Source organism: Cololabis saira, chromosome 6 (genome assembly GCF_033807715.1).
Source record: "Cololabis saira isolate AMF1-May2022 chromosome 6, fColSai1.1, whole genome shotgun sequence".
NCBI classification, from domain to species: Eukaryota; Metazoa; Chordata; class Actinopteri; order Beloniformes; family Belonidae; genus Cololabis; species Cololabis saira.
This window is the reverse complement of record NC_084592.1, coordinates 25,887,985-25,903,068: the sequence shown is the minus strand read 5'-3', so window position 1 is coordinate 25,903,068 and position 15,084 is coordinate 25,887,985. Positions and strand designations below refer to the sequence as shown.

The 15,084-nt window shown below is 39.1% G+C and overlaps 1 protein-coding gene across 5 annotated transcripts in view; it reads right to left on the bottom strand.

Annotated features, from left to right (window-relative positions):
• The window catches only part of LOC133446062 (LIM and senescent cell antigen-like-containing domain protein 1), a 46,129-nt gene that overhangs the window by 19,337 nt on the left and 11,708 nt on the right, over nucleotides 1-15,084 (bottom strand). Inside the window, exon 1 of one of the 5 annotated variants that reach the window (XM_061723807.1) lies at nucleotides 13,524-14,034. The exons of 1 other annotated variant lie outside the window; for it this stretch is intronic. In XM_061723807.1, coding sequence (XP_061579791.1) covers nucleotides 13,524-13,624 — 101 coding nt within the window. In that variant the 5' untranslated portion in view covers nucleotides 13,625-14,034. Of the gene's footprint in view, nucleotides 1-2,249; nucleotides 2,678-13,523; nucleotides 14,035-15,084 lie in introns of those variants that run through there. 3 more of the 5 variants (XM_061723805.1, XM_061723804.1, XM_061723806.1) reach the window with 3 other exon arrangements.

Sequence of the window (15,084 nt, the reverse complement as noted above, 5' to 3'; positions counted from 1 at the left end):
GCTGCTCTGTGTTGACAAACGCAGGCTACTTTGGCGGTATCGTTTTGAGGAGGCTTGACGTATTTCCGCTTTACGTACATCCCAGTGGAGAGCGTGCACTGTGATAGGTCTCCTCCTTTCACAAAAACAGCTTGTGTCCAATAGGATTTTAGGGAAGAAGAAAAAAGAGCAGGCCTGAAAGTAACGAGTACTTTTCAGCCTTCCTAGAAATTTACTCGAGTAAAAGTAAAAATATTTGTCTTGGAAATGTATTCAAGTAAGAGTAATAAGTACCAAAGAAATCTAATACTCAAGTAAAGTACAAATCCTCTGGATATGTACTTAAGTACAGTACTCAAGTAAATTTACTCAGTTACTGTCCACCTCTGGCTAGACATTACAGAGCATACAGAAGGCATGATGCAAAATTTGATTCTGGAGAAACTACAGCGTTTTAGCTACAACAGACTTTGAAAACCCCTTTATTGATCAGTGGTTTTGAATGATTAATACTAAATGGCTGAGAAGGCTGCATCACAGATTAGAAAAGAAAAACCTATATAAGGCTCGTCTTTTGACTATAAAAGTAGTCTGGTTGTCTGCAAAGGGAAAGGAAGCAGACCATCGGTTGTGTTATGAATACCTTCTGTTCCCTCCATCCTGCCCTCCCTGGTCGCCACTTGTCTGTAGTTCCTCTCTTGTGCATCATTGCAACAGTTTTCTTAGCGTTTTATCAATAGAGTCAGAAGGATTCTATATAGTAGAAATTTCCATCAAAATCATCAGTGAAAATAGTTTCCATGACTGATATGATTTCAACTTTACTGCATCATTACTGTTTTTCTAGAGATGGGACTGACCATGCTGTGTCAGTATTGGGGCCAATATGGACATATTTGGACATTAATACAAGTATTAAGTCTTGTTGTCCGAACTGGTTTGGGGTATTGGATAGTGTGTATCAGCGTTAGACCTGACCTGTCCTGGCCGTAGCCCACCTGTAGAGACCAGGAAAAAGTTCCAACAGATCCATTTGACCCTGATCGGGAAGCAGCAGGTATAGATAATGGATAGACGCGTAAACAACATAGATATCTACATCTTTCGCCGATTTTTGCTCTTTTATTTAAATGTTTAACTAAAAAGCTAAAGATTGTTTCTGCTACCTGTACAGTTCCAGTTTTAAAGTTTTAAATTTAAAGCATGTTTGTGTTTTTTTGGCTTTTTCCACATAGAGCTGACAATATATCAAAACTATTATGCTCTTAATTGTCTGCATAATTTACTGTCAGGGGTCACTTTTAGCTGCAAAGCAGAAAGACATTAACACCATACAACAAAATATTGGTCAACATATATCTCAAGTAACACTGTTATTGAGATTTTCGACTACAATGTTGCATATCACAACTTTTTCTAATGTTACAAAGTCCTACTTTTCATAAGTTATGTGGTTTTCTACAGCCTCTTGTAACTTTACCCATAATAAAAGCAATAAGAACAAAAAACAATAATACTAATAATAAAGAAAGACAGCTGTTTTTTTACAGGGACTAAAACAAAACAAAAGTAGATCTGTGTGTCTCTAATTTTATCATCATCCGGTGATGGCTGAGCTCAGAGCTCAAACCTCTACTCAATTTTCTCTTGAACACGTCCCGTCCAGAACCTGTGGGTGCCCCCATGTCTGTACTTCCCAATGAGCCCAGATTAGTCAAAAATACAGTATATATATTTAGCTTTCCTGTCTCAAGCACACATACTTCAAATGCCAGCAGGCATATTCTACTTTGCATAATAACCCCCCCCCTTGGCACAAAAATAGCCCTTCCTGTGCCCGGGCTGGTGCACCCGAACAGCGATCCCTGCACAAACATAGTCCCCACGGCAGCTTGAGCTGATCAAACTGGCCGGTAAGACCCAGCTTTTAGCACATCAGAATTCTTCACATTCTGTAACGCTGCAGTCAGCTCTGAGTTAACACACTAATACCAGCGAATGAGCGCACCGAATTCCTTAATCCACACTCCCACTCTAACTAAATATTTTCTTCTGCTCTGGCATCAGTTTAATTGTCATGTCAGTAACAAAAAATCAAAGATGCTACAGTTAGATCATGCAGGGTTTATTGTATGCTGTTGAGTCTTTCTCTGGGGACACCTCTCTTTGTTAGATTAAAACTAAAATATCTCAGTTTAGGGAGCAATTATCTCTTATCTCTTAGACTAACGGTAGGCAATTTTATTCCACAACAAAACAGCGCTACTCACAAGCGAGCATAAAAGTCACAAAACTCCTTGTAGACTTTCACATCGCTCTTCCGTCTTTGGGACTTGGAGACAGGGAGCTCAGCATCGCCCCCATCCCCGCTCTGAAGCCTCTGGTGATAACCATTCATCTCCCCGTGATAAAAGTGGTCGACTTCACCATCCTCGGGTATTGAGGGTGGTAGCGCGCGCCCGTTAACCTCCATGCTCTTCTACAGCCGTCCCAATTATATTCAGAAGTCCAAGTGAAACCTTCAAGAGGAAAATGCCACCTAAACTCCCTAAACTCCAGTGAAAATCCTCTGTGATGCTTCAGTGCTGGTGTCCAGTGGCAGGAAGGCGGTGAGAGCTGTAATCCGCATTACAAGGAGGACGAAACACTGATCAGGCTGAGCTGGGAGTTCTCTGCCTCTCTCTCACACACAAACACACCCCTTTTCTCATGGACCCACTCCCTCTTTCTCACATTTCCCATCAGCTCTTTATCGCTCAGAGACTCTCTTTCTCTCTTTCTCTCTCACACACACCTCACACACACACACACACACACACACACTCTTGCAGCCCCCCCCCCCCTCTGCTGTCATGGTCGTTGTCTATTCTTGGGCAGGTTACTGGAATTAAAGAGCTCATCCTGATGCCTGTCCAGCCAGAGGTCACTGTGTCATATAGCACACACACACACACACACACACACACACACACACACACACACATATGCACGCACAACCACACACACACACACACAGGTAATTTTCAAAACCTAACAAACGCAAAGAGTCACTCAGAAACGTTAGTACCAGTATTTTTAATCTTTTATTTTTCTTTCAGCCGAACAACAGAAAGCTTTTTCTGTCAAGGGATTATGAAGCCGAAAAGAACTAAAAATACAAGTGGGCAATACTAAGCACCCTGTTACAACCAAAAACGTAATAATAGCCAATAACGTAATAACTGCCAATAACGTAATAATTTTGGCCATTTCAAATGTAATAAGGCCAATAGTGTAATAATGTGCCAATAATGTAATAAAACTTTTGAGCCAATAACGTAATAACTTTTTGCCGATAATGTAATAAGGCATCACATTATTGGCTGGTTATTACGTTATTGGCCTGGTATTAAAAAATTATTACAAAATTATTACATTATCGGCAAAAAGTTATTACATTATTGACTCAAAAGTTTTATTACATTATTGGCAAATTATTACACTATTGGCTCTATTACATTTGAAATGGCCAAAATTATTACATTATTGGCAGTTATTACGTTATTGGCCGTTATTACGTTTTTGGTTAACACACCCCCATTATTCAATAGCTTGTACATCTACCTCTACATCTACCTAATAATTGGAAGTAGTTATTTCTTGTATGACTTTATTTGTCTCTTACATCGTTGAAGAAGAATTTCGGCCCATTCCTTTTCCACATTAGGTGGGTTTCAAATTTCAGGGTTCCAGGACAGTTTTATGGGGCCCTTGGCCTTTGGTGTGCGTCTCCATTACCAGAAATGGTGCCTCAACACCAATTTTCAGGTGCTTCTATAGCAAGATTACCATTAACAGGGGTCCAGCGTAGTTTTACTTGACTGCTGGGGGATTTTTCCATTACTAGGAACTGACTGTAAAGGGAATTTTTGGGAACCTCTACAGAACCAAAACAAGGCCCTGCCTTTGGCTCCGTACTTAAGCATCGCCCTGAAAAATAGCTGGGTGACAGAGTAGTGTTGACTCAGTGCTGATAAGGTATGGAGGAAACGGAGATGATGCTGTTCAGTTATCTCAATGTTCCCTTTAAGTGGTCCCTTCTCATTTATCACCACTATCACAGTGTTTGGACACACAGGTAAAGCAAAGAGGGAACTTTTTCAGCTCTTACAATGTTGATTTTGTTGTCCCTGTTTGTTTTTTCATTTCTTTCCATCTTTGCTTTTGTTTTTTTTAAATTTATTAGCAGGTGACAATTGGCGAAAGTGGTGCACTTCCACCCTAAATTACCATTCCTGTTGCAATTCCAACACTTGGTTTAACCCTGGATCCCCACTGATGGAAACCTATTTTTCATGGCCAAAGCAAGTCCCTGCATTAGCTCTGGTACTCCGATGCAGCACAGAAACCTACTGAGTGGGGCATGTTTTTGACACAGAACTGACTGAGTATGCTGTCGGCAGAAGATGACGTTGTTCAACCCTAACGATGTCCTCTTTGAGTCTTTTCTTGTCATTCATCACTACCATCACCATGTATGCAAACACAGCAAACAGAAATGCAGAAACCATCTTATATTGCGGCTTCCTTGTAATCTTTTTCTGCAGTTATTTTCATATTTTGTACGTTAAGAGTTGGCAAACAGTAGGGCTGGGCGATTTGGACCAAAAGTCATATCTCGATATTTTCTAGCTGAATGGCGATACTCGATATATATCTCGATATTTTTTCTGTGCCTTAATTGGGGTTTCCCCCAAAGCATTATAGCATAGCATCTCTGTTAGCTTCATTTTTTTCTGAGGCAAAGCCTTAAAAAAAACAGTCAGTTTTAATACAAAGCCTCGTGCCAAATGTCACACAGGTTCCTTTATTAACAGAGGTCTGCACAATATCAAAATGTATAAAACAAATGAAATAAAAATAAACTGCCTGCATATATAGAATAAAAATGCTTCATGAATAAAATAAAACAAATATCCCTTTCCTGCATAACAATTAAATTAAAATACACTGTGCAATTAATACAATGTAGACAGTAACAGGCAGACTTTTCCACTGAGGTTTACAGTTGTGCAAATAACAAAACATTTGTGCAAATCTCAAATAAAACATTCAAGTCAATTTGTCACAAAATAAGCTATATCAAAATCATAAAAAAAAAAAAAGAATTTTTTTTTTTTTTTAAATCGATATAAACAATATTGTCTCGTACCATATCGTGTTTGAAAATATATCGATATATATTAAAATCTCGATATATCGCCCAGCCCTAGCAAACAGCATCACAAAACAAGTGATACAGACCACTAATGTGTTTGGGCTGTGGATCCTACTGGGGCTGCAAGAACCCAACAGGATATTTTCCCTGTTGCAGTTCTAACCTCCTTGCTTTTACTTCAGAACTTTCCAAATGGAAACTCGCCTCTGGCAGCCCTCCCAATCCAACCTTACTTTTTAAATATTGCTCTGATTGTGCCGTCATGGATTTTAAGTCTGAGATGTAGTTCTTGGGGGTGCTTTGTGTACGTATGTGTACTGCATGACCTTGGGATAAATTTGCTAGAACATTGACTCCTGGAAATACTGGCATTTCTCTTGATTGCTTTCCACTAAATGCTGAACTCCAAATTGTTTGAAATCGGTATTATAAGCCTTTCCAGATGGACGTGCAGCTACAATGGCTTCTGTACGACCATCACTTCTGTTTTTCCATCTTGACAATGTGTAAACAAACAACTTAATAATCCAGACCAGCAAATTACCCAACATCTCCTTTTATAGAGCTCTGGACTTCTGATCATGATTGTCAAAAGTTGATGGTTAACAGCAGGTACATATATATGTTGTTCTTCATCTTAGGTTTTAATTACATAAAACTAAGACTTACTACCATCAGATGTGTGTGTGTGTGTGTGTGTGTGTGTGTGTGTGTGTGTGTGTGTGTGTGTGTGTGTGTGTGTGTGTGTGTGTGTGTGTGTGTGTGTTTTAATTGGCTTAAAGGAGGGGTTAATTATATTTGCACATGGCTGTTTACAGTCTTTTCCTTGTAAACCATGATGCTATCAGTCTGAACATCAGTGTGTATTCAACAGCTGGATCACTTGTGTTTTCTAAGAGACTCAACAAAGAGGCTCCAGCTCAGTTTGACTTAAAGTGGGAATGTAGCTTTTTAAACCAGAGATGAATACAACAAAACAAATGCAAAAGCACTGTTTGTTTCATCATGTGTTTGACATCACTGGATAAACACACTACGAGAAGAATTTTAAGATACGTCTTCTGTTGTCTGTGTCTGCACAACCAGTTGCCCTCTGGGGTATATACAGTTTAAGTTGAAGTGAATAAATGGATTACATTTCTATGTTGCTGTCCAATGAAAGCACTTTACACTTAGTCGGTGCAGTACTTTTTTCTCTTTCACACACATATACACTAGGGATGGGCGGTATGGACTAAAAAATGTATCACGATAATTTCTGGCATTTATCCCGATAACGATTAAAATGACGATAGAAAAAATACCAATTCACCAAATCTTTCTTTCTTTCTTTCTTTCTTTCTTTCTTTCTTTCTTTCTTTCTTTCTGGCTCATTTCTTTCTTTCAGGCTCATTTCTTTCTTTCTTTCTTTCTGGCTCATTTCTTTCTTTCAGGCTCATTTCTTTCTTTCTTTCTTTCTGGCTCATTTCTTTCTTTCTTTCTTTCTGGCTCATTTCTTTCTTCTTTCCTTCTTTCTTTCTTTCAGGCTCATTTCTTTCTTTCTTTCTTTCTTTCTGGCTCATTTCTTTCTTTCAGGCTCATTTCTTTCTTTCTTTCTTTCTGGCTCATTTCTTTCTTTCTTTCTTTCTGGCTCATTTCTTTCTTCTTTCCTTCTTTCTTTCTTTCAGGCTCATTTCTTTCTTTCTTTCTTTCTTTCTTTCTTTCTTTCTTTCTTTCTTTCTTTCTTTCTTTCTTTCTTTCTTTCTTTCTTTCAGGCTCATTTCTTTCTTCTTTCCTTCTTTTCTTTCTTTCTTGCTCATTTCTTTCTTTCTTTCTGGCTCATTTCTTTCTTTCTTTCTTTCTTTCTTTCTTTCTTTCTTTCTTTCTTTCTTTCTTTCTTTCTTTCTTTCTTTCTTTCTTTCTTTCTTTCTTTCTTTCTTTCTTTCTCATTTCCTCAATTTATCGTTTTTACCGCGAGATGACAAATTCTTCTGTCACCCATTCCTAATATACACACACTAATCATGGGGGGCAATATGGGGTTAAGCATTTTGCCCAAGGACACTTTATCATGTGACCTGCGGAGACCAGAGACTGAACCACCGATAGCTGCACTACTTCCTTGTTCACAGTGTTACCTCAGCGTCAGATGTACGGATGACACACTTGAAAACCCCTCTATTGTTTCACCGTCATCGACAAGCAGAAGCGTTTCTTTCTTTTTCAACTTCAGAATTAGGCATGCACCAACAACACAGGACATTTAAAATAGAGTTCAGCATGTGACAAGTGGCATGTTTGGCTTTGATCCTGGCTGCAAGCTCAATGCACAATGTCACTCCACATTCACCATTTCCAACTCACCTTAAGCCGCTGTTTAGTTTTGGATATGAAAAAACGAGTAATATTATTGATGACATGATATGAGATTAAACCGATATGAATTTAAAACATAATATTGAAGCTATCTGGATAAAAAGTGACTAATTATGCCAATCCTCCAAAATCCTATAATGGTCTAAGATTAGGCAGTCTTTTAAAGAGCTAATCTGTCTCCCTACTGTGAAAATGATAGCTCTTTATGTGGTTACACTCAACTGGCTTCTCAAATTAATGACTACATCCCAAAACATCAAAACAGCACCAGGCCAGAACTGGAAATACACTCCAGTGAGACAAACATGTTTGACGCTCAAATCGGAACAGCTTCATCATGAATCCCGCAGGAATCCAGGGATAATGTGAGAGACAAGAACATGATGTTTTACACCTGCGCGTGTGCGTCCAGCTGAAACATGTCTCAGAGTCCGTATAACAGTCTTCTACATGACTCCATTCTACAAATAGACATCCAGTGGAGCCTCAGCGCCAAACTAGGTGCTGGCAGCTGCTGTTTTATGTCCGTGTGTGTGTATGTGTTTGAAAGGGTTTGTATACACAGGAGGGGCCAACTCTGCCTGCTCGTCTAGGGGCCTGAGCGACATCAAATTTGTTTATTCAAATTTTTTACTGAAATATTTTATCTGATCCCTCCAAATGTCCCACATTTCATTTGACAGTTACATTGGAAAAGGAGTGTGTTACTCCTCACTTTTTTTTACCTTTGAAACGCCAGACATATTTGCTCTCCATCAAGAGAGCGCCTGGATGCTGACATGAACTGACATAATAATCCAAACAAATCCCCAGGAGCCTATTAAGGCCTCCGCAGACTTCTTATAACAGAACATTGTCTGCATAAAAGTCACATGCTTTTGAGAGAAAGGCGGTGGGTTTAGTGACCAGTGTTGAGTGACTGGGGTAAAATGGTCAGAGGGTGGGTGCTCAACAGGAAGCTCTCCTCCTGATTACTGTACAGTCTGTTCCTGCCTAAAATGGGAGTGAATACACTCTGACATGACAAAATTGTTTTGTTGGTGTGAATTAAAGAATGGGTAGAAGTTTACTTTTTAACAGTGTGATTTAAAAATTAGGCCTCACTTGTCATAACTGATCTCCACTTGGTACTATGAAGTAACAGAGTAGCTGTTTCATCCCAGGAAAACTTGGTTAAGATTCAAAATGATTGTTTTAAACATAAACCAAGCCGGATTGTTTTGTTTTCTGCATGGGATTAATTAGGCTAGTATCCATTAGCAGGGGCCCAAGCCTTGAAAACTTGAACTCCTTGGTCCATTTAGCTGTTGTGTCTCGAGTCACGGACCTGGCAGGATCCAGTGACTTAGCAAAATACCACTCCAAACCACTTGGTGGCAGTAGTGCATAACTTTCAATGTTTGCCAACTGCCAATAGTTTAATTGGCCTAGAAAATGTCACTGACTGAGTCATGCAAAAAGGCATTAGGGCTGTTCGATTAATCGATTTTAAATCATAATCGCGATTATGTAATTAGAACGATGTTAAAACGTGAAACTCGTAAAATCGATTTTTCACTTTTTTTTTTTTATTTATTTATTTATTTTTTTTAATTGGAAATATAACTTACTGTATGTTTGCAAGTGCTGATTTGCTGATTTTTTTCAGAGATAAAACTTTATATTTTATTATATTTTTTAAAACTTTTTTTCAACTTATTTTACAGAGATTTGCACTTTATTCATTCATTTTGGGGCAAATGTTCAATAAAAAAACAGCATATTTGAAATAATTTCTTTGCCTTTTGTCAATTCACAAAATAATCATAATCGTAATCGAAAATCGGATTTTGAGAGAAAAAAAATCGAGATTTTATTTTTGGGCAAAATCGAACAGCCCTATATGACATTACAGATTAGAGCAGAATTATCCAGCCGCACCATCTTTCCTCCACCCACCTATACATCACGCTACATTTGATGTATCTCTTAAAGAAATATCTCAAAGCTGTGACATGTTTAAATAGTAGTAAAAAAATAACATTATTGCAGAAGTCTGTCTGAATTGAAGTTTTAAAATACATGTCAACATCTTAGTTGGACGGATACTGAACAAAACCCAACTTTTCAAAGTCAGACAAACACCCAGATAATGTAGTTGAAATTAAATGTAATTCCTCCCTGCATGTAAATACTCAACGGGAAACTAAGGTGTACAGGGTGTACAAAGCGTACTGTAAAGCTGTAAGTCTGTCAAGTTCAGTGATTGCTGTTTTCCAATTTTCTGCCACCAGCTGAACCAAAGATTTATCTGATGCACTGGTGTAAAAGGTCAAGCAAAAACATATAGTGTGAACAGGCGGAAAGCAGGGACTATCGCCACCTCATGTGACATCATGACAGAAGGTGGATTTCTATTACACTTTTTCAAAAAACAAAAATTAAATTCTGAATTTGTGATAAAAGGTACCACTGCAGGGTGTTTCCATTGAACAATGTTGGAAAAGGTGGAAATGCCCATTAAGCATTTCCACTACACTTGTGCGATGAACTGGATTATAGACATCTGAAAAATCACCACCTGAAAGCATAAAAATGGGTTTGCGATAATTGGGAGTTATTTCAAATTTTAGCCATTTCAATAAAATAATTTTTCTGCACCCTTTAGGTTTCGCACAAATAGGAGTAATGGAAAAGCGACAAGTATGATGTTTTCTTTGGACGGTAAATTGATCCCTGGTCACTTGCATGTACGTTGGGACAAAGAAAGGAGTTGAGTTAAACTATAGCTGCATAGCATAGCTTGACTAAACTGCACAAGAAATCATAGAGACTGATTTCAAAAGGTGCACACTCCAAACATCAAAGGGGTGGAGTCACATTGAAGAGTTTTAAACATAGTTGAAAGACACCTTGAAAACTGTATTATATACCTTTGCTATTTTTACTAAAGCATGGCACACGTGTCATAAAGACGTCGAGAAATAGTGTCAGCTGTTGAAAGAAAGTCATAATATGACTCCTTTAACATGGTCCATTCTCAGTTTAAAAGAGGCTCCAACAACTGTCAGCTGTCAGCGAGCTGCCTCTGCTGTCCTCTCTGCAGGATGGGAATATTCAGACTTCCTTATGGGGCCTTTAAAAGTCAGTGGACAGGTCATAGGTCAGGTCAACCATGCTAGAACTTGGAAACGAGGTAGGAAGTACGGCATCCTGTTCCAGAATCCTTGATTTTTCTCACAGGCGAGAATGATTATATAAATAATCCACTGTTCTGTATATTTTCTGCACCGATTCTTTTTCACAAAATCGGAGAATTAAAAATGTAATTCCCATAAAAGGGTATCGGGGGAAAATGACTTGGACCATAAGCACCCTATATCAAGTATCAAATAAAAGCTGACTTATAATGTTATATTGTAGTTCTGCAAAGGTGGAGGGCATAAAGACTGATATTTTACAAAATATTTATTTTCAAAACTTTTGTCAGTGTTGGCTTAAGGAATCTATTTGTAAATTTTACATTTTGTAGACTCAAGCAAAAATCCGTATTTCTCTCAGCTGCTGCAAGGAAACACCTAAATCAGAGACACAAGTCAAACACAACCTTTTACACCCAGTCTCACTGTGTCAACAGTAACCGTGGCAACATCAACACGATGAGGGCTGCTTGCGTCTTTTTTTTTCTTTCCAAAGCATGAAGTATTTGCACATAAAACACACCAAACTGAAACACACACTGAGTCAGTGACTTTGCAAATGTAGTTCTTGACTAATGTTTCTATTGTTTTGTACTTTTGGTCCCGGGGGACATTTTGACCCGCATTATCAACAGTCCAGTCCCACTCCACTGTCCAAGGCAGGAAACACACAGCCCAGAGGATAATAGTAACGTGTTAGTGCTTTCTCTTTCCTGCACTTTGTAACCTTTGCCTTCTCTTGCAGATTAACACCACTGTTATTTATTTATATGAAATCAATGATTAAATTGACCGGTAAACATTGTATTTTCCCACATAACACTGAGGGTAAAGCAAAACCATTATCCTGCATGTGTTTGCATGGCAGAGTCTTGAATTCAGAGGTGAGTGAATTGATTACGGTCTATCAACTAAACGATCTGTTCAGTTGTTTTCTTTCTGTCATGCTGTTTGACATTAAGACATTTACAAGTAGGTCACATTATACGTTCTATGTTAATCTTAAGAAGAAACATAAATCAAGCTCTAATGTAGAAGAAAGCAGTTTCAACTTGTATTGAAGGAGTATTGGATTACTTTCAGGAATCTTCCAGCTCTCTGGTCTTCTGTCTCTGCTACTGGCAGAAACCACCCAGACTTTGGATTTGATCCATGTCGGTCATGTCTCGCATCAGCTGTGTGTCACTTTACGGCACTATGTCACACATTAACAATGATGAAACGTAGCTCACCCAGTGCGACTATAAGAGTCGAGAAAGTGGTGACAGAAGAGAAAAGCAGAGGATGACTGAGCAAACGCTGGAACAAGAGTGAACCTTGGATAGTGTCGTAAAAGTGATTTAACCTCCACGCCTGTAGGATGACCTTCTTAGCTAAACATTTAAAAATGTCTAAAGATGAAGAGGCTGTAATCCTTCAAATCTGAACAGCTTGTTTAATGACGTATTTTTAGACTTAGGGGACCCCAATTATAGTGTGATGTATTGTTTTATACATTTATATTCATATAGTTGATGTTCAGAAATCAAATATTTTCTCTTAAACACAGTAAATATTTACTAATACTTACTAACTTTTATTGTTCCCATCCTTTGCTCAACGTAAAAGAGAGTACAAACTAAACCCTTTTTATTTGACAAAACGCATATCCGAATGATGATGGTTTATTTTAACACAGTGATGATGCTCAGTCAAATCTGATCATTTCCTCAGGTTTTATTGCCGTGCACTAGCGATAATATTTTTCTTTATATAACTACCGACATCACATCATCACGTCTCAGTGAACAAAACTAAGAGTAAACGACTTTGAATGAACAATGAACAAACTGCTTTCCACAGTGTGAGAACAAGGACCTGGTGCTCGTGGCTTAAGTGGGGACTGCCTTGAAGCAAGAGCTCCCCCTTTCTGTCCACATTCCTCACATTGCTGCATTCCTCTGACAACTTCCCGAACCCCCCACCACACACACACACACACACACACACACACACACACACACACACACACACACACACACACACACACACACACACACACACACACACACACACACACACACACACACACACACACACACACACACACACACACACACGAAAGGAGACAAAGTGAGAGTTGTGGTGAAAAAGAAGGGCTTGACAAAAGAAGAAAGAAAACATTAGAGAGTGATGTTATCATATTGTGAAACCAATATTGCAAAAGTCTGGTGATGCTTCTCGCACAGCTCAGTGGAATTCAACCATCTCCTGCAGTATTTACCGATTTATTACCCGAGCATTTCCCAGTATCTATGCTCGTCTTGCAGGTAAGGGCTTATCTTAAGAGATCTCCTGATAGTGGTGTGTTTCTCTGGCAATGCTGGTACTGTTTCTGATTTGTTACGCGAGCTGGTGTGAACCAGCTCGAGGTTATTGATAACAAAGCTGATAAGGAGCTAATGGCAACAAAATCAATTGAAAAGGCCCAGAATCAGTACATTCGAAGGACTTTATAACATATCATTTAGCTTTAAAAACAAAAATAAAAGAAACACACCAGCCGATTGTCAGATAATGAAATGATTTCATATTTCAATGAATTATGCATTGGAGTTTAATTTTGTAGCAACTGAAAACACCGACCCAGACTGAAAATGGAGAACGAAACAAAGTAGAGGCCCATTTAGGTCAAAAATGCAATCTGACAATTATTAAGATTATCGGCAAGTTAGTACAAGAAGCAGTCATCATACAAATGAATCAACATTTCCCCAATGCGATCTCATCAGACCGATGTCCTACATGTAGAAGCTTCACAAAATCCCTCTCACCTGAAACTGTCTCTCGCCAGATTTCCATAGCTCTCTGGTCTCTCCTGTCTTCGTCTATACAAGTCTGAATTTGACAACTCTTTCAGCTTCAACGAGTTCATCGCCACTTCGCCTTTCTCCCTCTCCCTCCCTTCCTTCCTACTTCTTGTCAGCTGAGAGCGTTCAGTCCGGCAGAAGTATTTCCCAGAAGGAAAGCGTGGCTGTTAATGTTTGACTTAATGAAAATGTTAGGTCTTGTGTTGATCTCTCCCTCTCCCTCTCTCTCACTCAAACACACCTCCAGGGCTCGCACCCCGCAGGAAAGACACATACAGAGGTGTGGCCTCACAGTCTTCACACCTATCAACCACTTGTTGCCCCTCCTCCTTCTCTTCCTGCAGCAGGTAGAGGGAAGGAGGAAGAAACAAAGAGGAGGGGAGCGTTATCAGTGGCCTCGCCGTCCCTGCCGTCTCTGTAGCGTGACCGAGGGGAGATATGCAAGGATGGGTGGTCACTGTTCTCTGTGATAAGAGATGAGACTGAGGCACTAATCATTGATGTTTAAAGAAATAATTAAACCTATGTTAAAAAAAAAAAAAACAAACACAAAACAAAACAAAAATAGGAAAGTATTTTCTGTGTTCAAGGACCAATTTCATTTCAGCTCCTCTTTTGTCTACTGATTTTTTTTTAAATCAGCAAAAACAACAAACTATTGAAAAATAAAATGTCACTCCATGAATAATTCAACATGGCATTATGTGGGAACAAGAGCTCCTCTTTGAAAGAACACAAAGCAAAACCACAAGCCAATTTCCAGATCTAGCTAAAAAGCTGCCACTCGGTCACGAAAGACAGAAAACATGGAGCTGTGATGCGGTCCAGGTCGCTCACATGACACCAAACAGAACAAGCTAAAGATTTTTTAATTTTCACATATCACCACCACAAAGCCAGAACTGGCACTAGGTTTGAAATGAACACACAACTTCACTAGTCCTAATTTGGTTTCTAGTGATTGACTGGGCTTGTCTACCTCAAGTAAACCCATCATTACGGAGGGATAAAGGTCAGTGGGAGGAATAATGTCCGGAACCATGTATTCACATAATTTAGAAGGATGACTGCGCGGCCCAAAATAACAGCCGCGCTGTCAGCTGCTTGCCTTGACCTGTTCAGGATTCCACATGAGTTTTACAACCACACACACAGACTCACACATCCAAGCTGAGCTCCAACATCTGTCTCACATCCTGCAGCAGCAGGTCACAGCAGTGCCGATTCACATGTCTGAATGTGTCGTAACAAGGGTTCTCAATCTCTTTCTATTTTCCACTCTGAGTAATCAACGTCCTTTATCTATCGTCTCTCTTTCCAGAAGAAAAAGAGATTCAAAATACATTTTACGTTTATATTGAAGCTGAAATTAGAGCCTGTCATCTGTACAGCACTTGGAACTGAAAAGGGGTGAGATGATCGTGCACTTTAGAAGCTACGTTTTGACATTATAAAACTGCTGAGAGAGGTGTCTTGTTATAGTTGCAGACGCTGTGACTCCTCAGCTCCACCGTCGCGGCTCCAC